Source organism: Oncorhynchus mykiss, chromosome 1 (genome assembly GCF_013265735.2).
Source record: "Oncorhynchus mykiss isolate Arlee chromosome 1, USDA_OmykA_1.1, whole genome shotgun sequence".
Taxonomy (NCBI): Eukaryota; Metazoa; Chordata; class Actinopteri; order Salmoniformes; family Salmonidae; genus Oncorhynchus; species Oncorhynchus mykiss.
This window is the reverse complement of record NC_048565.1, coordinates 24,367,743-24,392,063: the sequence shown is the minus strand read 5'-3', so window position 1 is coordinate 24,392,063 and position 24,321 is coordinate 24,367,743. Positions and strand designations below refer to the sequence as shown.

Below are 24,321 nucleotides of genomic sequence, written 5' to 3'. Positions count from 1 at the left end.
TAAGTGGCCATAGGTCACCAGTAGAGCGGAGCAGAGTACTGTATGTGCGTGCGTCTACTCAGAAAGCAGGGGATAATGGAACAGTGCTGACTACAGATCAATATGGCAGCAGTGGCTCTCTCTGCTGTAGGTTACATTTATTCACACCAGCAGCCATTGTCCATATTCTCCACAACATCCATTTGTTCTTTCTCTCGTCGGTATCCGCCTTTCCTGTGTACAGAGAACTTAGCAAGCTGACTCAACTGTAAACTCTCCATGTCTCTTTCTAGCTCGGTCCCCCTTTTCTGCGGAAGAGAGGGATTAACCCACTCCCCGGCTGACTCAACATTTCCAGTCTTCATTAAATACACAACCTCGTTCTCTCACCCATAATCATATGCACTGTCATCACACACACATGCAAGGACACCCTCAGAAAAACACACATACAAACATTTACAATTGAGCTTTAATCCAGAGCGATTTACAGTAGTGACTGCATACATTTTCGTAATGGTCCCCAGTGGGAATCAAATCCACAACCCTTGCGTTACAAGAGCAACACTCTACCAACTGAGCTACATGGCACTATACACTCAACAACTTTGTGATACAACTTGAGACCTTGGGGGGGGGGGGGGGGTCTACAACAGCACCTAGATCTTCTCCACAGATTATGTCAGACTTGGGCCCTGACAGGAAATGGTGTTCCAAAAAAAGATCCAGTTGCCAGGAACACAAATTCAATTTCCATCTAGACAACCGTTGCCCAAGAGCACACAAAAAGCCATACATACCTCGGCCTGAACATCAGCACCACAGGTAACTTCCACAAAGCTGTGAACGATCTGAGAGACAAGGCAAGAAGGGCTCGCTACGCCATTAAAAGGAACATAAAATTCGACATCCCAATTAGGATCTAGCTAAAAATACTTGAATCAGTATTAGAACCCATTGCCATTTATGGTTGTGAGGTCTGTGGCCGCTTGTCACGACTGCTGCCGAAGTCGTTGCCTCTCCTTGTTCGGGCGGTGCTCGGCGTTCGACGTCACCGGTCTTCTAGCCATCATTGATCCTTTTTTCATTTTCCATTGGTTTTGTCTTGTCTTCCCATACACCTGTTTTCAATCCCATTCATTACCTGTTGTGTATTTAACCCTCTGTTTCCCCTCATGTCTTTGTCAGAGATTGTTTTATTGTCAGTGTAGTGTGATTGTTGTATAGGTGTGCGTCGGGTCCTTGTACCCATGTTTATGTACATTTAGTGTTATGGAGCATACTCCGTGGACTTTATTAAAAGACTCCATTTTACACTCAATTTGTCTCTCCTGCGCCTGACTTCCCTGCCACCTATTACATCTACGCATGACAGAATCTCTGACCAATATATGAAGTCAGCAGGAGAGGACACTATGCCCATGGAGCTGGAGGAACGCGTTCAGGAACAAGCTAGGGAGCTTGACGTTATCAGCTCCGTCATGGATCACATTGCCATGAAAATGGATCGCTGGGAGAGACAGGGAGTTTCTCCAGCGCCACCACCACCACAACCGGAATCTCCCGTGAACGATTTTTCCTCTCCGGAATCGAGGATCCATTTATCCCTACCTACGGGATACAACGGAGATACTGCCGGCTGCCAGGGTTTCCTCCTTAAACTGAACTTGTATCTAGCCACGGCCTCCCCAGTACCATCTGACCGTGAGAAGAGTTACGCCCTCGTCTCATGCCTCACCGGGAAAGCCCTGGAATGGGCCAGCGCTGTGTGTAGTAGGGAGGATGCGGCGCTGGACCATTTTGAGGAGTTCACCCGCCAATTCCGGATAGTATTCGATCACCCACCTGAAGGCAAAGCAGCGGGTGAGCTTCTCTATCATCTGAGGCAGGAGACGAGGAGTGCACAGGATTTTGCTTTGGAGTTTAGGACCTTGGCTGCCGGCGCTGGATGGAGCGACAGGGCCCTGATCGACCATTACCGTTGTAGTCTACGCGAGGACGTCCGTCGGGAGCTGGCCTGTAGAGACACCACCCTCACCTTCGACCAGCTGGTGGACATGTCCATCAGGCTGGACAACATGCTGGCTACTCGTGGACGTCTAGATCGGGGTCTGGTTGTTCCATCCTCCCGCACCCTCTCTCCCGAACCTATGGAATTGGGAGGGATGGTGCGCAGGGAGACCGGAGGGGGTTCCCGCTCGAGCACCATTCAAGGTCGCAGAGAGCACACTGCTGGTCGGTGCCGGGTTGGTTCCTCTGGGAATAGAGAGGGCAGGCAGGGCATTCTGGCGTCACCCCAGGTGAGTAGGCACCATTCTCATCCAGAGCCCTCTGCTGCACTAATGTTTGTCTCTGTCTCTTTTCCTGACTTTTCACTGCATTCCCAGTATAAGGCGCTAGTAGATTCGGGTGCGGCTGGGAATTTCATTAATAAAAGTCTAGCTCATAGTTTAGGGATCCCTATTGTTCCTGTGGATATGCCTTTCCCTATTCATGCCTTAGATAGTCGACCATTAGGGTCAGGGTTTATCAGGGAGGTAACCGCACCTTTGTGTATGATAACGCAGGAGGGTCACAAGGAGAAGATTAGTCTTTTCCTTATTGATTCTCCTGCGTATTCTGTGGTGCTAGGCCTACCCTGGTTAGTTTGTCATAACCCCACTGTTTCTTGGCCACAGAGGGCTCTCACAGGGTGGTCGCGAGAATGCTCAGGTAGGTGTTTAGGGGTTTCTGTTGGTGCTACTACGGTGGAAAGTCCAGACCAGGTCTCCACCGTGCGCATTCCCCCCGAATATGCCGATTTGGCTCTCGCCTTCTGTAAAAAGAAGGCGACTCAATTACCACCCCATCGACTGGGGGATTGTGCGATAGATCTCCTGGTAGACGCTGCATATCCCAAGAGTCACGTGTATCCCCTGTCGCAAGCGGAGACGGAGGCTATGGAGACATATATCTCTGAATCCCTGCATCAGGGGTTCATTCAGCCATCCATTTCACCCGTCTCTTCGAGTTTCTTTTTTGTGAAAAAAAAGGATGGCGGTTTACGCCCGTGCGTTGATTATCGAGGTCTTAATAAAATCACAGTGAAATATAGTTACCCGCTACCTCTGATCAATACGATTATTGAGTTAATGCACGGGGCACGTTTTTTCACAAAATTGGATCTCAGGAGTGCGTACAATCTGGTGCGTATTAAGAAGGGTGATGAGTGGAAGACGGCATTTAGCACCACCTCAGGTCATTATGAGTACCTGGTCATGCCATATGGGTTGATGAATGCTCCATCAGTTTTCCAATCATTTGTAGATGAGATCTTCAGGGACCTGCACGGGCAGGGTGTAGTGGTGTATATCGATGATATTTTGATATACTCTGCTACACGCGCCGAGCATGTGTCCCTGGTGCGCAGGGTGCTTGGTCGCCTGTTGGAGCATGATCTATATGTCAAGTCTGAGAAATGCTTGTTTTTCCAACAATCCATCTCCTTCCTAGGGCATCGGATTTCCACTTCAGGAGTGGAGATGGAGAGCGACCGCATTACAGCCGTGCGTAATTGGCCGACTCCAACCACGGTAAAGGAGTTGCAGCGTTTTTTGGGGTTTTCCAATTACTACCGGAGGTTTATCCGGGGTTTTGGTCAGGTGGCAGCTCCCATTTCCTCACTGCTAAAGGGGGGCCCGGTGCGCTTGCAGTGGTCGGCTGAGGCGAACAGGGCTTTTGAGCACCTGAAGACTCTGTTTACTTCTGCGCCTGTGCTGGCTCATCCGGATCCCTCTTTGCCATTCATAGTGGAGGTGGACGCATCCGAAGCTGGGATAGGAGCAGTGCTCTCTCAGCGTTCGGGTACGCCACTGAAGCTTCGCCCCTGTGCTTTCTTTTCTAAGAAGCTCAGCCCGGCGGAGCGAAACTATGATGTGGGGAACCGGGAGCTGTTAGCTGTCGTAGAAGCTTTGAAGGTGTGGAGGCATTGGCTTGAGGGGGCTAAACACCCTTTTCTCATCTGGACTGACCACCGCAATCTGGAGTATATCCGGCAGGCAAAGAGATTGAATCCTCGCCAGGCAAGGTGGGCCATGTTTTTCACTCGTTTTGTGTTTACTCTTTCTTACAGACCAGGCTCCCAGAACGTTAAGGCAGACGCATTGTCTCGGCTGTATGACACAGAGGAGCGGTCCATGGATCCCACTCCCATACTCCCAGCTTCTTGTTTGGTGGCGCCAGTAGTGTGGGAGCTGGACGCGGACATTGAGCGGGCGTCACGTGCAGAGCCTTCTCCCCCTGAGTGTCCAGCTGGTCGTCTGTACGTTCCGTCTGCTGTACGCGACCGATTGATATATTGGGCTCACACGTCACCCTCCTCTGGTCATCCTGGGATAGGTCGGACGATGCGCTGTCTTGACGGGAGATACTGGTGGCCCACTTTAGCTAAGGACGTGAGGATTTATGTTTCTTCCTGCTCGGTGTGCGCCCAGTGCAAGGCTCCTAGACACCTGCCCAGAGGTAAGCTACAACCTCTACCCGTTCCTCAACGGCCGTGGTCACACCTGTCGGTGGATTTTTTGACCGATCTTCCACCTTCACAGGGTTACACCACGATCCTGGTCGTTGTGGATCGGTTTTCTAAGTCCTGTCGTCTCCTCCCTTTGCCCGGTCTCCCTACGGCCTTACAAACTGCAGAGGCCCTGTTTACACACGTTTTCCGGCACTATGGGGTGCCTGAGGATATAGTGTCTGATCGGGGTCCCCAGTTCACATCAAGGGTCTGGAAGGCGTTCATGGAGCGTCTGGGGATCTCGGTTAGTCTTACCTCAGGTTTTCACCCCGAGAGTAATGGGCAGGTGGAGAGAGTTAACCAGGATGTGGGTAGGTTTCTGCGGTCTTATTGCCAGGATCGGCCGGGGGAGTGGGCGAAGTTCGTGCCCTGGGCAGAGATGGCTCAGAACTCGCTACGTCACTCCTCCACTAACCTTACTCCCTTTCAATGTGTATTAGGGTATCAGCCGGTTCTGGCTCCTTGGCATCAGAGCCAGACCGAGGCCCCTGCGGTGGACAATTGGTTTCGGCACGCTGAGGAGACCTGGGAGGCAGCCCACGTCCACCTTCAGCGTGCCATAAGGCGCCAGAAAATTGCCGCAGACCGTCGCCGCAGTGAGGCCCCAGTGTTCGCACCAGGGGACAGGGTCTGGCTCTCGACCCGAAACCTGCCCCTTCGCCTTCTCTGCCGGAAGCTGGGTCCGCGGTTTGTGGGGCCGTTTAAAGTCCTGAGGAGAGTGAACGAGGTATGTTATAGGTTACAACTACCCACTCATTACCGTATTAACCCCTCGTTCCATGTGTCTCTCCTCAGGCCGATGGTGGCTGGCCCGCTCCAGGAGGCTGAAGTGCGTAATGTTCCTCCGCCTCCTCTAGACATCGAGGGGGTTCCGGCGTACTCTGTTCGATCCATTTTGGATTCGAGACGTCGGGCGAGGGGCCTTCAGTACCTCGTGGACTGGGAGGGGTACGGGCCGGAGGAGAGATGCTGGGTTCCGGTGGAGGACGTGTTAGATCCTTCCATGTTATCAGAATTCCACCGTCTCCATCCGGATCGCCCTGCACCTCGCCTTCCGGGTCGTCCCCGAGGCCGGTGTCGACGCGCAGCTGGAGCCGCGCGTCAGGGGGGGGGTACTGTCACGACTGCTGCCGAAGTCGTTGCCTCTCCTTGTTCGGGCGGTGCTCGGCGTTCGACGTCACCGGTCTTCTAGCCATCATTGATCCTTTTTTCATTTTCCATTGGTTTTGTCTTGTCTTCCCATACACCTGTTTTCAATCCCATTCATTACCTGTTGTGTATTTAACCCTCTGTTTCCCCTCATGTCTTTGTCAGAGATTGTTTTATTGTCAGTGTAGTGTGATTGTTGTATAGGTGTGCGTCGGGTCCTTGTACCCATGTTTATGTACATTTAGTGTTATGGAGCATACTCCGTGGACTTTATTAAAAGACTCCATTTTACACTCAATTTGTCTCTCCTGCGCCTGACTTCCCTGCCACCTATTACATCTACGCATGACACCGCTCACCAACCTATAATTCACAAAATGGTACAAGCACCAAATTGAGACTCTGCTGCAAAAACATCTTACGTGTACAATGTAAAACACCCAACAATGCATGCAGAGCAGAATAAGGACGATACCCACTAATTATCAAAATCCTGAAAAGAGCAGTTATATTCTACAACCACATGAAAGGAAGCGATTTCTAAACCTTCCATAAATAAGAAATCACCTAGAGAGAGATTCATCTAGAGAAGAATCTCCTAAACAAGCTGGTCCTGGGGCTCTGTTCACAAACACACCCCACAGAGCCCCAGGACAGCAACACAACTACACCCAACCAAATCATGAGGAAACTAAAAGATAATTACTTGACACATTGGAAAGAATTAACTAAAAAAAAAAAAAAAACTGGAATGCTGTTTGGCCCTAAACAGAGAGTACACAGTGGAAGAATACCTGACCACTGTGACTGACCCAAAATTAAAGAAAGCTTTGACTATGTACAGACTCAGTAAGCATAGCCAGACTCAGTGAGCATAGCCAGACTTAGTGAGCATAGCCTTGCCGTAGGCAGACCTGGCTCTCAAGAGAAGACAGGCTATGTGCACACTGCCCACAAAATGAGGTGGAAACTGAGCTGCACTTCCTAACCTTCTGCCAAATACATGACCATATTAGAGACATATTTCCCTCAGATTACACAGACCCACAAAGAATTTGAAAAAAAATCTAAAATGACAAACTCCCATATCTATTAGGTGAAATACATTAGTGTGCCATCACAGCAGCAATATTTGTGACCTGTTGCCACACGAAAACGGCAACCGGCGAAGAACAAACCACAAGAAAAGGGCGCCCACCCATTGAAGAACAAACCCATTTTAATGTTTATTTATTTCCCCTTTTGTACTTGAACTATATCCACATAGTTACAACACTGTACATAGCCATAATATGGCATTTGAAATGTCTTTATTCCTTTGAAACTTTTGCGAGTAATGTTTACTGTTCATTTCCGATTGTTTATTTCACTTTTGTTTATTATCGATTTCACTTGCTTTGGCAATGTAACATACAGTATGTTTTCCATGCCAATAAAGCCATTTGAAATGAATTGAGTTGAGAGGGTGAGAGAGGGGGGCAGAGGGGGAGGTGAGAGAGAGGGGAGGGAGGTGATACTGGAGGTATCAGACAGAGGGGAGAAAGGATTAGTCATGTCTCTGATCTCATCGCTATGTGGATTCATGTTAAAATAGACTCTGAACATCACCGTACAGAAATCAACTTCTAAGGACTTCAAAACTACTGTGGTTCTGCACTGTGTGAGAGCTGCTGTGTGATAGTGAATGATTCCATCAGTATGTAGTAGTCCCAACTCATATTAGTCCCAACTCATATTAGTCCCAACTCATATTAGGCTGTGCCACTTCTCCTTCTCCCCATTTTCTTCCCTCGTCTCCTCCCAATGAGTCACCATGGTTACGTGGGTGAGTGTAGAGCACAGAAAGTTGGTGGCACCTTAATTGGGGAGGACTGGCTAGTGGTGAGGAGCGGAAGTTGTGCAATGGTATCAAATAGGTTAAACACATGGTTTCCAGGTGTCTGATGCCATTTTATTTGCTGCGTTCTGGTCATTATTATGAGCCGTTTCCCCCTCAGCAGCCTGTGATGGACAGTAATAACAACAACCAGAGAAGGATAGAGAGAGAAAGAGAGTACGGTACTTTGAAAATATAGAAAACAGTTTAAGTACCTTCCAGTCTCCAATGGGCATCAGGGTCTCACAGTTCTCCTAGAGAGAGAGAGAGAGAGAGAGAGAGAGAAAGAGAGAGAGAGAGAGAGAGAGAGAGAGAGAGCGAGAGAGAGAGAGAGAGAGAGAGAACAGAAACACAATGTCAACTGATGGTCATTATGACACAGTCACTCTGGTTAAACCTATGAGACGCCACAGGGCTGAGAAGGCTGTTCGAGATGAAGGGATGGATCCAGAGAGTAACATAGATAGATGCTGTGTGGGTCCAAACAAAACAGACAGTAGTTAGAGAGCAGGAAAGAGAAGGCTCAGGGAAAGGAGAGACAGAAAGATGCCTTTCCCTGCCCAAAGAGTCAAACCAGAACCCTAGCATTCCCCTAGACGTCAGTGCAACAAGAAGGACATGCTCTATAGAGGTTAAATACTGTATATAGAGGTTATATGAAGAGGTTATATCTATAGAGGTTATATATAGAGGTTGTATCTATGGAGGTTATATAGAGAGAGGTTATATATAGAGGTTATATCTATAGAGATAATATAGAGGTTATATCTATAGAGGTTATATCGAGAGAGGTTATATATATATAGAGGTTATATCTATAGAGGTTTTATACAGAGAGGCTATATATAGAGGTTATATCTATAGAGGTTATATCTATAGAGGTTATATCTATAGAAGTTTTATATATATATATAGACAATATATAGAGGTTATATCTATAGAGGTTGTATATAGATGTTATGTCTATAGAGGTTATATCTATAGAGGTTATATATAGGTTAAATCGGTTAAATCTGCAGAAATTATATCTATAGAGGTTATATCTACAGAGGATATATCTATATATAGAGAGATTGTATCTATATATGTTAAATATAAGTTATATCTATAGAGGTTATAGCTACAGAGGTTATATATATATATATATATATATATATATATAGAGGTTATATCAATAGAGGTTATAAATAAAGGTTATATCCATAGCGGTTATATTTATATATATAGAGGTTATATCTACAGAGGTTATATCTATATCGGTTATATCTATATATATAGAGGTTATATCTACAGAGGTTATATATAGGTTATATCTATAGAGATTATATATAGAGGTTATATCTTTAGAGGTTATATACAGAGGTTATAAATAGAGCTTATATCTATAGAGGTTAAATCTCTATATATATAGGTTATATATAGAGGTTATATCTATAGAGATTATATCAATAGAGATTGTAAATAGAGGTTATATCTATAGAGGTTATATCTAGAGAGATAATACACAGTATATAGGTTAAATCTGTAGAGATTATATCTATAGAGGTTATATCTACAGGGGAATATCTATATATAGAGAGATTATATCTACAGAGGTTATATATAGGTTATATCTATAGAGGTTATATCTGTAGAGGTTATATATAGGTTATATCTATAGAGGTTATATCTACAGAGGTTATATAAAGGTTATATCTATAGAGGTTATATCTACAGAGGTTATATATAGGTTATATCTATAGAGGTTATATCTACAGAGGTTATATATAGGTTATATCTATAGAGGTTATATCTACAGAGGTTATATCTATATATATATATATAGAGGTTATATCAATAAAGGTTATAAATAGAGGTTATATCGATAGCGGTTATAACTATGTATATAGAGGTTGTACATACAGATGTTATATATATAGGTTATATCTATAGAGATGATATATAGAGGTTATATCTATAGAGGTTATATATATAGGTTATAAATAGAGGTTATATCTATAGAGGTTAAATCTATATTTATATAGGTTATCATAGAGGTTATTTCTATAGAGGTTATATCTATAGAAGTTATATATGGAGAGACAATATATAGAGGTTATATCTATAGAGGATATATAGAGAGGTTATGTCTATAGAGGTTATATCTATAGAGGTTATATCTATATAGATTAAACATATAGAGGCTATATCTAGAGAGGTTATAACTATATATAGAGAGGTTATATCTAGAGAGGTTATAGGTATAGAGATTATATCTGTAGAGGTTATATATAGAGGTTATAAATAGAGGTTATATCTATAAAGGTTAAATCTATATATAGAGAGGTTATATCTATAGAGGTTATATCTATAGAGGTTATAAATAGAGGTTATATCTATAGAGGTTATATCAAGAGAGGTTATATAAATAGGTTAAATCTGTAGAGATTATATCTATAGAGGTTATATCTACCGAGGATATATCTATATATAGAGAGATTATATCTACAGAGGTTATATATAGGTTATAGCTATAGAGGTTATATCTACAGAGGTTATATCTATATATATATATATAGAGGTTATATCAATAGAGGTTATAAGTAATATCTATAGAGGTTATATCTAGAGAGGTTATATATATAGGTTAAATCTGTAGAGAGTATATCTATAGAGGTTATATCTACAGGGGATATATCTATATATAGAGAGATTATATCTACAGAGGTTATATATATATATATATATATATATGTTATATCAATAGAGATTATATATAGGGGTTATATCTGTAGAGGTTAAATATATATATATATATATATATATATATATATATATATAGGTTATATATATAGGTTATATAAACATGATTTATATATAGAGGTTATGTATATATAGAGGTTATATCTATAGAGGTTATAGGTATAGAGGTTATATCTGTAGAGGTTATATATAGAGGTTATAAATAGAGGTTATATCTATAAAGGTTAAATCTATATATAGAGAGGTTATATCTATAGAGGTTATATCTATAGAGGTTATAAATAGAGGTTATATCTATAGAGGTTATATCTAGAGAGGTTATATAAATAGGTTAAATCTGTAGAGATTATATCTATAGAGGTTATATCTACCGAGGATATATCTATATATAGAGAGATTATATCTACAGAGGTTATATATAGGTTATAGCTATAGAGGTTATATCTACAGAGGTTATATCTATATATATATATAGAGAGAGGTTATATCAATAGAGGTTATAAGTAATATCTATAGAGGTTATATCTAGAGAGGTTATATATATATATAGGTTAAATCTGTAGAGAGTATATCTATAGAGGTTATATCTACAGGGGATATATCTATATATAGAGAGATTATATCTACAGAGGTTATATATATATATATATATATATTGATGTTATATCAATAGAGATTATATATAGAGGTTATATCTGTAGAGGTTATATATAGAGATTATATCTACAGAGGTTATATATAGGTTATACAGAGGTTATATATAGGTTATAGCTATAGAGGTTATATCTACAGAGGTTATATATAGGTTATAGCTATAGAGGTTATATCTACAGAGGTTATATCTATATATATATATATATATATAGAGAGAGAGGTTATATCAATAGAGGTTATAAGTAATATCTATAGAGGTTATATCTAGAGAGGTTATATATATATAGGTTAAATCTGTAGAGAGTATATCTATAGAGGTTATATCTACAGGGGATATATCTATATATAGAGAGATTATATCTACAGAGGTTATATATATATATATATATATATATATATATATATATATATGTTATATCAATAGAGATTATATATAGAGGTTATATCTGTAGAGGTTATATATAGAGGTTATGAATAGAGGTTATATCTATAGAGGTTAAATATATATATATATATATATATATATATATATATATATATATATATATAGGTTATATATATAGGTTATATAAACATAATTTATATATAGAGGTTATGTATATATAGAGGTTATATCTATAGAGGTTATATTTAGAGATTCTGTATATAGAGATTATATATAGAGAGGTTATATACAGAGGCTATATCTATAGAGGTTATATATAGAGGTTTTGTATATAGAGGTTATATCTATAGAGGTTACATATAGAGGTTATATCTATAGAGGTTATGTATATAGAGGTTATGTATATAGAGGTTATATCTATAGAGGGTATTTATATACATAGGTTATATCTATAGAGGTTATGTATATAGAGTTTATGTACATAGAGTTTATGTATATAGAGATTATATCTATAGAGGTTTTGTATATAGAGGTTATGTATATAGAGGTTATGTATATAGAGGTTATATATATAGAGGTTATTTATATATAGAGGTTATATCTATGGAGGTTATATCTATAGAGGTTATAACTATAGAGGTTATATATAGAGAGAGGTTATATCTATATAGGTTATTTATATAGAGGTTATATATATAGAGGTTATATACATTGAGGTTATATATATAGAGGTTATATATAAGTGTTATATGTAAAGGTTATAAGGTTATATGTAGAGGTTATATATAGAGAGGATATATATAGATAAGTTATATATACAGTGCCTTGCGAAAGTATTCGGCCCCCTTGAACTTTGCGACCTTTTGCCACATTTCAGGCTTCAAACATAAAGATATAAAACTGTACGGCCAGGTCTTGGTAGATTTGCAGTGGTCTGATACTCCTTCCATTTCAATATTATCGCTTGCACAGTGCTCCTTGGGATGTTTAAAGCTTGGGAAATCTTTTTGTATCCAAATCCGGCTTTAAACTTCTTCACAACAGTATCTCGGACCTGCCTGGTGTGTTCCTTGTTCTTCATGATGCTCTCTGCGCTTTTAACGGACCTCTGAGACTATCACAGTGCAGGTGCATTTATACGGAGACTTGATTACACACAGGTGGATTGTATTTATCATCATTAGTCATTTAGGTCAACATTGGATCATTCAGAGATCCTCACTGAACTTCTGGAGAGAGTTTGCTGCACTGAAAGTAAAGGGGCTGAATAATTTTGCACGCCCAATTTTTCAGTTTTTGAAGTTGTTAAAAAAGTTTGAAATATCCAATAAATGTCGTTCCACTTCATGATTGTGTCCCACTTGTTGTTGATTCTTCACAAAAAAATACAGTTTTATATCTTTATGTTTGAAGCCTGAAATGTGGCAAAAGGTCGCAAAGTTCAAGGGGGCCGAATACTTTTGCAAGGCACTGTATATATAGAGGTTATATATAGAGAGGTTGTATATAGAGAGATGATATATATAGGGTATACTGTAGTTGAATCAGAACAAGCATCATTAGAGTGGTTTAAGAAAAAAAGTCCCCTAACCCTTAGAGATCCTGAAGATGCATTCCTAGTGCATTCATATACAGTGGTTTCAGGAAACACAAAAGGATCATACATAAAAACACAGATGAGGTGAAAAAAATAAGAAAGTTGTCACATGGTTGCATTATTATCAGAACACTTCAGCAGTCCATTGATAGAGGGTGATGCCATTAAGATCAGAGACACGACTAGAGAGAATGGGTATGTCATGCACTTGTTCTTAGAGGAGAGACAGCAGGTTAGGTGCTTCAGTGGGGCGGTCGGACCAGCAGGTGTCACTCTTGTCCTCTGGAGCCCAGATGTGACTGCAGTAGCACAGCATGGTGGGGGAGGGAGCTGTGGCACTGTGCTGGTGGTGGCTGGATGCATGTTGTTCTTAAGGAAGTTGAACATTTCTCTATATGAAATGATCCTGTGTGATTGTCTGGAAGTTTGGCACCCTGCTGATTCTATTACTATAGGCTGTAGGCCTCCATATTTCTGTGACTCAGCATGTGTTGCAGGTGAGGATAAGCTATGTAAAGGAGCAACCAATAGCACAGCTGAAGGAATCCGAGATTTGGTGCCCCACTGGGCGAGGGGACCTGTCCCCCTGCAGGGCGTGTTCTGGGTTTGTAATTATGCGCCCACTGGACTGATTGCGGGTCTGGCGGAGCCAGTGCTTCCTGATCACATGCCATTGTTGTTGGGGGTGGCTTGAGGAAGAGGGGGCGGTGAGGGGTGCAGGGTTTGCACAGGGGAGTGCGTTCTTACACCACCCTTGGTCTCTCTGTGTCATAAACACAAACAGAGCTGTGTTACAATGGCTGATCAGTCCACCTCAGAGGTCCAGGTCGGGAGAGACCTGGAGGGGTGAAGACTACAGATGTAGGATCTTAATTTGAGCCAGTTTGCTACAGCAGGAAAATAATCCTGCAGCAGTAAAATAAACCTGCAGCAAAAGGAAATGTGATTTATTTTGTGGATTATAATTAATGACCATTTTTTGTAGGGTAATACATTTGAAGTTAGGGCAAATCAAGTATGACATTTTAAAGTGGAAAACCTTAAATACACTTCACGTTTGCATTTATTGTTGTGTAGGAACATTCTCATCAACAAAAGAGATCAAATTAAGATCCTATATCTGTACCTAACAGACCTGGGAGGTCATGACCCACGTAGAGGAGGACAAGAGAGGCAAGGCTGTCTGGATAAGCTGCTGTCATGATGTCATCCTGATCAAATCAGAACACAGTCTTTTAAAGGAAACAAATGAATCTGGGTCACACATCCACTCCACATAGCTCTTTACTTCAATATGCACTGTAAGTCCTCATGGTTAATTACCACTATGTAATAATCAGCAATAATCAACATTGCTTTGATTAACACATTTTTACTTGGCCTCTGTGTTTTAACGGCCACTGTCTTGATATTGTCTGAGTAATCCGTTTCTCCACTCTGTCAATCATTATCAAGAATGTCAGTGAAGTGTATAAATGACTGTGACATATCCTCTCAGACAGTTGGCATTTTAATCAATGTGATTAGCACTTCTTTTCTCTACTGATTCCACCTCTCTTCTGCTCTTCATGTTCAGTCACGGCATTCAAGAGTTTACTGAATGACTTATTATGCTAAGAGAAGTATACTGTTGCAGTCACTGGTTTTTGTAAGACCTTGCCGCCTCTCAACTCCCCCATCCTTTCACACTCCTAAATGTGAATATTAATGCAGCGTATGATGAATCCCTCCTACACAATTAACCACATTTTCTGTTTCCCAACCAGGACACACACAAATACGCTATTATATTAACTACACACACTCGCACAATTGCACAAAAATAAATGAGTATTCCAATGCACGCATGCACAAAATAACTAACAAACAGACACGTACGCATGCGCGCACACACACACACACACACACACACACACACACACACACACACACACACACACACACACACACACACACACACACACACACACACACACATAAAGAAAATGCTCACCATCTCAGTGTCTTGTCCTCTTTGTTCTTGCAGTAGGGGTTTCTCCTCAGTAAATTGCTGCTCCTTCATCCCAGCCATCCTGGAGAGCAACCTGCAATCACCATAGCAATGCACACCTGAGATTACATAGCCCACTTTGTTACTTTAGTAAAACCTCTTAAATCCATCCACCAACTCAAATCCCTGCAGCAAACCCCTATCATAAAGTTTCTTCCCCCAATAATTATCTACAATATTCTACTTTTTCCAATATAATTGATTCACCAGCCTCCCAATGTTTCCTTAGTACCTTTATGTTGGACATGTAAAGGGGGGTCCATGGATGCACAGTATCTGAATGAAGAATACATTCTGGTGTACATTAGAGAATACATTCTGGTGTACATTAGAGAATACATTCTGGTGTACATTAGATAATACATTCTGGTGTACATTAGAGAATACATTCTGGTGTACATTAGAGAATACATTCTGGTGTACATTAGAGAATACATTCTGGTGTACATTAGAGAATACATTCTGGTGTACATTAGAGAATACATTCTGGTGTACATTAGAGAATACATTCTGGTGTACATTAGAGAATACATTCTGGTGTACATTAGAGAATACATTCGGGTGTACATTAGAGAATACATTCTGGTGTACATTAGAGAATACATTCTGGTGTACAGTAGAGAATACATTCTGGTGTACATTAGAGAATACATTCTGGTGTACATTAGAGAATACATTCTGGTGTACAGTAGAGAATACATTCTGGTGTACAGTAGAGAATACATTCTGGTGGAAAACAGATTTAACAGTAGTAGTCTGTTCTCTTTGGGTCTCCAGTGGTTTCAGCTCATGGATTGGGTCATAGACTGTTGAAGAAAGCAGGTCTGAGGACCCAGCCAGACAGTCAGACAGTGAGCTTCCCCATTAGGATATAATTAAACTCCAGCAGTGTGGCTGATGTCAGTGGACACAGAGGCACCGCTAAACCCATTTAGAACAGAGCAGAATGTAACCTTTATTTAACTAGGCAAGCCGGTTACAGTTTTTTACAATCACTTTGAAACTAATTTCGGAACCTTGATGTCATTTTTCAAAACTCTAGACACAAAACTCATAACCAATGATCAAAATGCACATTTTTCCAATTGCTTGGATACAATACACATACAGCAAAGATCATCTGTTCATTGAACTAAAATCACCTGTTCAAAATGACACAACTTAACATCAAAGTATTACCATTTCAAAATGCAATTCACACATTACATCTGAGATGACTGTCTATTCATTTCATTACAATGATCTAACTATCAATTGATACAACTGCTCAAAATGATAAGTTACTGTTGCATTACTCTTAATGCATAGTTTTATGGAAACTGACAAACAATGTTCCATGTTAAGATCATGAAAGTTTCAGGATAACGAGATCCATTGACATTGGATATAATATTCCATCATCATTCTTTATCAGACACTGTTTCTATGGTCCCATGTACCACTTTTCCAGACCATGTTTTCAGATTTGACATGACTGTACACTCACCGGCCACTTTATTAGGTACACCTATCTAGTACTGGGTAGGACCTCCTTTTGCCTCCACAACAGCCTGAATTATTCACAGTGTTGTATGTTAAGAGATCCCCTTCTGCACACCACTGTTTTAAACAGCTGTTATTTGAGCATTTGTGGCCTTTCTGTTAGGTTGAATGAGTCTGGATGTCCTCTGACCTCTCTCATTAACAAGGTGTTTTTCCCACAGAACTGCCGCTCACTGAATGTGTTTTGTTTATCGCACCATTCTCTGTCAGTCTCTAAACTCTAGAGACTGTAGTGCGTAAAAATCCAAGGAAGGCAGCTGTTTCTGAGGTGCTGGAATCACCATGTGTGGCATCAACAATCATACTACGGTCAAAGTTGCTTAGATTACGCATCTTGCCCGTTCTAATGTTTGGTCGAACAACATCTAAAGCTCTCTAATCGATATACTCTATACATTGAGTTGCAGGCAGCCACATGATTCGCTGTTCGAATGTAACCTTCCTTGATGAGCTAAATCAGGTCTGTAGAGCTGATGGCATGACCTATGTCACTGTGTGGGATAATGTCAGGTTCCACCATGCTCAAATGGTGCAAGCATAGTTTCAGGCCCATCCACAATTCACCACCCTGTACTTACCCCCATACTCTCCTTTCCTTAACCCGATTGAGGAAGTTTTCTCCACATGGAGGTGGAAGGTATATGATAGGCGCCCTTACGAACAAGGCGCCCTCACGAACAAGCCACCCTTCTCCAGGCCATGGATGACGCATGCAATGACATCACGGCAGACCAGTGTCAGGCCTGGATTCGCCCGAAGATTCTTCCCAAGATGTTTGGCTAATGAAAACAACCATTGTGATGTGGAAGAGAACCTGTGGCCAAATCCACAAGACAGAATTGATGGAAATGTAGAAGTACAGTAATCAATGTTTTGTTTTTTACAGTAAGCCAGGTGAGGAACACTGCAGTGATGTTTTACAGTAAACCAGGTGAGGAACACTGCAGTGATGTTTTACAGTAAACCAGGTGAGGAACACTGCAGTGATGTTTTACAGTAAACCAGGTGAGGAACACTGCAGTGATGTTTTACAGTAAACCAGGTGAGGAACACTGCAGTGATGTTTTACAGTAAACCAGGTGAGGAACACTGCAGTGATGTTTTACAGTAAACCAGGTGAGGAACACTGCAGTGATGTTTTACAGTAAACCAGGTGAGGAACACTGCAGTTGACCTTGAACTGTTTTTTCTTTTTTTGTAGCTAATTATTTTTGCTTTGATTCAAAGAAACCTGTTGTGATTTTATTGTATTTCATCAATACATTTCATATTTTGTTCAATGTGTCTGTAGTATTCTCTCTACTAGTCCTTTTACAGTGATGTATTTACATGTAGTAGCATAATGAAACATGTATCACATATTTTGTACTACAATATTTAATGATTGTACGAACAACTACACAGTGAATCTATCGGTATCTTGTGTGTGGGTGATCTAAATGAATGTTCATATGGTATTTCATGATAAATAAGTTATTTGAACCAATGATTCTGCAAGTGCAAGGTTTCTTTAAAGATATGAATGCACAATGCAATGTTTTGAACATTGGACAGCCTGTGTTACAAGTGATGACCGTTTTGAGTTTTGTGTCTAGAGTTTTGAAAAATGACCACAAGGTTCTGAAATTAGTGCCAAAGTGATTGTTAAAAACTGTACGAACAAATTCTTATTTACAATGATGGCCGACACTGGCCAAACCCGGACGACGCTGGGCCAATTGTGCGCTGCCCTATGGGACTCCCAATCACGGCCAGGTGTGAAACAGACTGAAATACAGCCAATGCACACACGGCACACATATGCGAGTGCACACACACACTCACAGTTGCAGGTAGACATTGCATATACACATTGTGCATGCACACACAGACACATCAACTTGTTCATTGTCTAGAAAAACAAATGCAACAAGATAAAAGAAAGCTTATTGAATAAAACATTTACAGATGAGCAAGACGTAAAGGTAAAGAAGCAGTAATGAGAGGCTGCCAGCACAATAAGCATCTACAGTCTGGGTAATACGGAAACCTATGAGACTAACAACTAGTCCTTCCTGGATTAAATACCTTACTGGCAGAAATGTAGACTCAGGTATCACCAAAAGATTTTCTGTTTGAGTCTCCCTCCCTTCTTCACACTGTGACAGGTTGTTTAATGACTGGGATGCAGTAAAAACAACAGCTGGACAGCTCTCTCTCTCTCTCTCTCTGCCAGCAGCAGTTTCCAAACCTGTCTTTGTGTAGCATGAACACCCTTAAACCGACAAAACCCAGATGCAGACAATCCAAAATAAAAGTAATTTGCAGATACTTGAAAACAAAACCACTCCTATCTTGGCGACAACACTGTTGCTGTTCTCTGTTTGAAAGTGACCTTTGCTTATAAGCATGACAATGAGCCCATGATCAGTTTTAATTAGGAACTAACCAGCCACCAGCCTCATCAATCTGCCTGCTTAACTCTCTCTCTCACTCTCACTCTCTCTCTCTCTCTCTCTCTCTCTCTCTCCCTCCCTCCCTCCCTCCCTCCCTCCCGCCTTATATAAGATGGCTCACTGTGAAATCAATTATCATTACACAGTCTATATTTGTCCCCGTTGACGCTGTTTCAAACCCACTGATTTGGGTTTAGATGACTCATTACTTTTATTTGCTAGCTGCTGCTTTATTTCATATTCCCTAAATCCACAAATATGATTTTAGATTTTCTCTGAGGAACTATTCATCGTACTAATGAAATGAGTGGAACTTCATTTACCTAAAATGAGTCTGATCGGAAACATCAACTTCACTTTTCAGTGGTGCAGGTGGTATGTGTGTGTGCATCCATGGTCTATGGAGTCAAAAGGGTCAAGTGCCACTTCTAAGTCTCTTTTCATCCAGTGTGGGCCGGGGTCTGCTCTCTGAATCTGCTCTCTGAATCTGCTCTCTGAATCTGATCTCCGAATCTGATCTCTGAATCTGCTCCATGAATCTGATCTCTGAATCTGATCTCTGAATCTGATCTCTGAATCTGCTCTCTGAATCTGCTCTCTGCCAGTAAAAAGAAGATGAGGTGAAGTTTATTTTTCTCTGTGAGGTTGAAAATCTTCCTTTTACAGTATTTGGTCAAGGAGAGTAAAATAAATCTGCCCTCCTTTCTCATCCCCCTCTCTCCCTCTCCTCTGTTCTTTAATCGGGCCTCGGTTCTACCCAGACCCCAGACTTTGTTGCCATGACAACTTCCAGCAGCGCTGTCGGCCCAGCCCGGCTGGGTTCTAACAGGATCTGGTTTAGCTTCTCTTTTCCTTTTAACATCATCTCATTTCCACCAGCTGGTCCCCCCCCCCCCCCAGCTATCTCAGTCTGGCTGGCAATGCTCCATTCCCACCCCATCATGTATATCTACTGTAACAGCACTCTCCCACTCTCATGGAGTTCATAGGGTGCAGAGCTGGAGGGTTACTGAGAATCTCCCTCACAGGGGGATAAGGTCCATTCTGTGTGACTCATATCTGTGATAGAGAGTGAGTGAGGCTGAGTGTGAGGGAGGGAGATAGACACAGCCAGGGTCTGAAAGAGGCTATGGGGAGATGGGGACGACAAGGCTGTGGGAAAAGCATTCTGCTGGACAGGAAATCAATGGGATGTGTATGTGGGGGGAAGCATCAGACCAAATGCACAAATTCAGAATCAATACCTGGAAACTGGGCCAGGTTCAGCTCTGTGTTATGTTTGTATACAGTGTGTGTACAGTGTGTGTGTGCAGTGTGTGTGTGCAGTGTGTGTGTGTGTATGTGTGTGTGTGTATGTGTGTTTGAACGGTTTGTTTTTCCCATTAATTGAGTAAAACTGACCCAGCGGTGATCCCTAAAAAACATCCAGAAAGGCACTGCGACTTGATTCATGATTTTTCAAGCCTTCTTGCTGTCAGTAACATAATTAACTCTGGTCCGGCTGATTAATTAGCCATATGGACGATAACATTAGAGAGGATTAAAGGCCAACTCATCCAAAGGAGAAAATGGCCCTTTTGCGCTCAGCAGCAGAGAGCACAGACCACACCTTCACGCTTGTGGAATCTAACAACCCAAGAAACCAAATCAATTAAACACACTAACAAATTAATATGGGAGAAAGAGAGGAAGGGAGCACAAACAAGAACACTGGTCATACCTGAGGCATTGCGCTCACTGATAGATTATGCATTAATACATCCCAAATGGGACCCTATTTCCTATACAGTGCATGACTTATGACCAGAGCTCTGGTAAAAGGTAATGTACAATATGTGACCGACCGGCTCAAATCGGTCTCATGTAGAAAAATTTGAAATTGTGTTTTTTTTACATTGGATAAACTTAGAGACTACAAAATGGTAGCGACAGCCCTGTGGATTCCTCAGGGGCCACTGTTCTATCAGGCTGTCTCTGATGCCAGCTCTGAGAGCAGCACATACATGGAGATAGAGATAGGCTGCCTCCCAGTACTTTTGACCAGAGCCCTATGGGACATATTCCTACAGGACTGGCCGAAAGTGGTGCACTATAAAGGGAATAGGATTCCATTTGGGAGGCAGCCTATCTCTATCTCCATGTATGTGCTGCTCTCAGAGCTGGCATCAGAGACAGCCTGATAGAACAGTGGCCCCTGAGGAATCCACAGGGCTGTCGCTACAGCCTGCATGACCTGGCTTGGCCCTGCCTCCTGTCACTAGGTACCCCATGCTATGGGGCAGAGCAAGCTGGACAGAAGGGCACGGCATATGACTCTCAATGGGACCTGTGCAAAACAGAGAAGGAAGAGGCAGGGGAGCTCTTAAAACCTTCCCGACTGACCACTACTGTTTCAGAAGACTTCATTTGCCAGAAAATCCTGTTTTATGTCATGGTATGCTGCCAGGCCCTACATTGGATGTCAGATGTCAGCCGTTAGTGACAACAGCCTCGCCCAGTGAAGGCACACTCAATGACCAATATGTCAACTAGCTACATCATCCCCTTCAATGAAATCACCCATTCTCTGCCTATTCTAAGCTAAACATCCACAACCGTTTGGCCTATAGCACGCAATGTCTCTTTATTGCCCCCCAAACTCGGGTTGTTTGATTGAGCCGGACAATTTGTACTTGAGATATTGAAAACTAAAAGTAGTAAGTATGGTGGTTAGTCCCAGGAAACAAATCCAAAAGCCTAAACAGAGAAATATGCAACAGGTTTCAACCACTTGATACCTTATGCCAAAAGACTATCAAGGAGATGATAATACTGAGTTTTTAGACTATACCCACAAACCCTAAAGCAAGGACATGATTAGCATGCAAGATGTGTGGAACATGCAGTTCCGTACAGACTGATACAACACAGTACAGAAACAGCCATGGCTGGGGTTCAAAGTTGATGGATGGTAATATAACACACATAGAGAATGTGTGCTGTGATGATTGGCTACAGCTCTTCTGACTATCATTAATAAGGCCTTAATGGGGTGATAGTGAGATACGATTCATCAAATGATGTCTTGGTCCAGTGCTCTGCTGTGATTGGTCCATGGCTCATGAGTCTCTTTCAACTTTGCCAAAAAGTGCTGAATGACTCAAAAGACATGTTCCGACACCGAGCAGCAATCAGAATCATGAGTTGTGGTCCAATGCTCTGCAGTCATTGGCCATTGGCTTGTACTCCAGCACAATGAGTTACGGTCCACAAGCTAGGCCTTGGTGTGGAACACTGCAGTCATCAGCCCATGACTTTAAGAAGGACGGACAGTGAATGGAAGGAGTGATGTACTAGATGCCAAAAACATAAGTTAAGGAAGCTATATACAGTAGATGAAGTCCATTCCAGAAGGCACTACGTACATGGTCTGCAGCAGGCTCTGCGGCACCGAGCAGTTAGCCTTTGAAGAGAAGTTCCAAAACAATCCGGGCCCCATCTATCACTACAAAATAAAATCATCCAGTGGTGGTTGAAAGAAAGAGGGGGAAAAAGTGAACAGCAAAGTTTAAGCCATATCATCATGACTCATAGGTCGATTTTTACAGTGACAGGAACAGAGCAGCTTTACATGGAGGAACAAACACACCGGGTATATTGCTCTTTGTGGTTTTATTCAGACCCAGAAGCAGCAGAGAAACAGAGCTGGTTCCGTACAGTGGGCTTTGTTGAGCTTGCATATGCTAAAGGACAAAAAGTGAACCTCATAATTGTTATTTAACACTGTACAGGGTGAGAATACAACCAAATAAACAGCGTGATTTAAATAACAGGAACATTGTGTCTAATGTCCAATTGTTAAAGCGTTTGATCCTATAATCAAATGTACAGTATTAGGGTTCTGCACCAGTCTTATATAATACAATGAATTGGGGTTGCACCAATATGATTTCATATTATCTTGTCGACAGAAACTGTACAAATGAACAGGACATATTTCTCATAGGGTGAAAATCATACATATCAGCATTTACCTTCAGCCCAGACCAGGAGCATGCCATCCTTTTTCTGACAGATGGTGATCACTCACAACATGTCAGGCCTGACATTCAGCCTCAAATCGCTACGTTTTTCCTACAGGTCCCAGTGTGAAACTACCATTCAACAAGGCAGGCGGCCGTGCACACACAGCATGTAAATGAACATCTACAGACACACACAGGTATCAAAGGAGAGGTAACAGATATCCAATTTAAATGTCCTCTGATGAACTCTTTATTGAGACTGTAAAACTTGTAACAGTCTATTTGGACCAGAATATCAACTGTCTTGCCTCCATCTCTAACTCTGCCACATACAATGGCCTCAGATATGAAGTGTGGTTCTTCTGTGATTTGTGTAGCTGCTGTTTATTGAAGGGTAGGGTAGAACGTAAACCGTGTTCCACAGCTGACACACAACTGAACACAACAACTCAAAGCAGTTCGCTATTCGCTAGTCCCTTTAACTGGAAAGCAGAAGGCCTGCACCCGGTAAGAAAGTTGTCTGTATATTCTCTACATGACTTGTTAATACGCAGGCTGCCAGGGACGACTAAAGGCAGGACTGATCTATGTGACGCACTCCTGTTTCTAGGGTTAATAAATTCAACCTGACGACCTCATACTCGCGCCAATGCAGAGGCTGGCACACTGTCCTACAGCACTGGGACACAGTCAGAGTCTCACTTATACAGCTAGGAGGAGACAGTAGAGGATCTGGGGGGCTAATGTCTCTGTACTGTATGTGCAGTCAATTCCCTCTCCCGTCATCTATGTAATATGCACAAACAAAAGAGTTAATTCAAGCTTTGCAAAAATGTGTTCTGTCATTCTATCTCATGTAGGTATTTTGTTATCTGATCCAAACTGAGGACAGTGAACATACAGACAGACAAGAACTTACCTGCTGTGGTGGTTTGAGCTGCAAGGGTGGCTGTTGATGCGTCTGGATTTTGCAGTGCGTCTGTTTCCCTCTCTCTTCCCCCCAGTCTGTTCTGGTCTGTGTGTCTGTGTGTGCTACAGAGAAAGGCTGTCTACTCTATGGGTTCTCTGCTACCCTCTCATCCTCCCTCCAACTCCCTCCCTCCCTGATAATAAACAGAGAGCACGTGTTATCCCCGATGATGCAGCATGAGAGCGCCACCACACTGACAGATCAGAGGCGAGGGAGGAGAGAGGAGGGGAGAGGGTGATGAAATTAAACAGGGAAGAGTGAAAGTGAATGGAAGGTAAATTAAATAGAGGATAGAGATAAGGAGAGATGCTGAGAGCCTGCTTGAGAGAAGGATATGGTCATAAAAATTAGATTTAGAGTGATAGAAGATAAAGGATAGATCATTT

At 41.9% G+C, this 24,321-nt stretch overlaps 1 protein-coding gene across 5 annotated transcripts in view; it reads right to left on the bottom strand.

The window, feature by feature from the left end:
- Window positions 1–24,035, bottom strand: part of LOC110513717 (protein NDRG4) — a 38,803-nt gene extending 14,768 nt beyond the window's left edge. For 3 of the 5 annotated variants that reach the window (XM_036973682.1, XM_036973646.1, XM_036973678.1), the window contains exons 1-4: window positions 23,885–24,029; window positions 22,366–22,445; window positions 14,928–15,018; window positions 7,772–7,810 (exon numbers count right to left, since the gene is read on the bottom strand). In XM_036973682.1, coding sequence (XP_036829577.1) covers window positions 7,772–7,810; window positions 14,928–15,018; window positions 22,366–22,439 — 204 coding nt within the window. In that variant the 5' untranslated portion in view covers window positions 22,440–22,445; window positions 23,885–24,029. Of the gene's footprint in view, window positions 1–7,771; window positions 7,811–14,927; window positions 15,019–22,365; window positions 22,446–23,884 lie in introns of all 5 variants that reach the window. The other 2 variants (XM_036973661.1, XM_036973690.1) reach the window with 2 other exon arrangements.
- Between the last annotated feature and the right edge of the window lie 286 nt (window positions 24,036–24,321).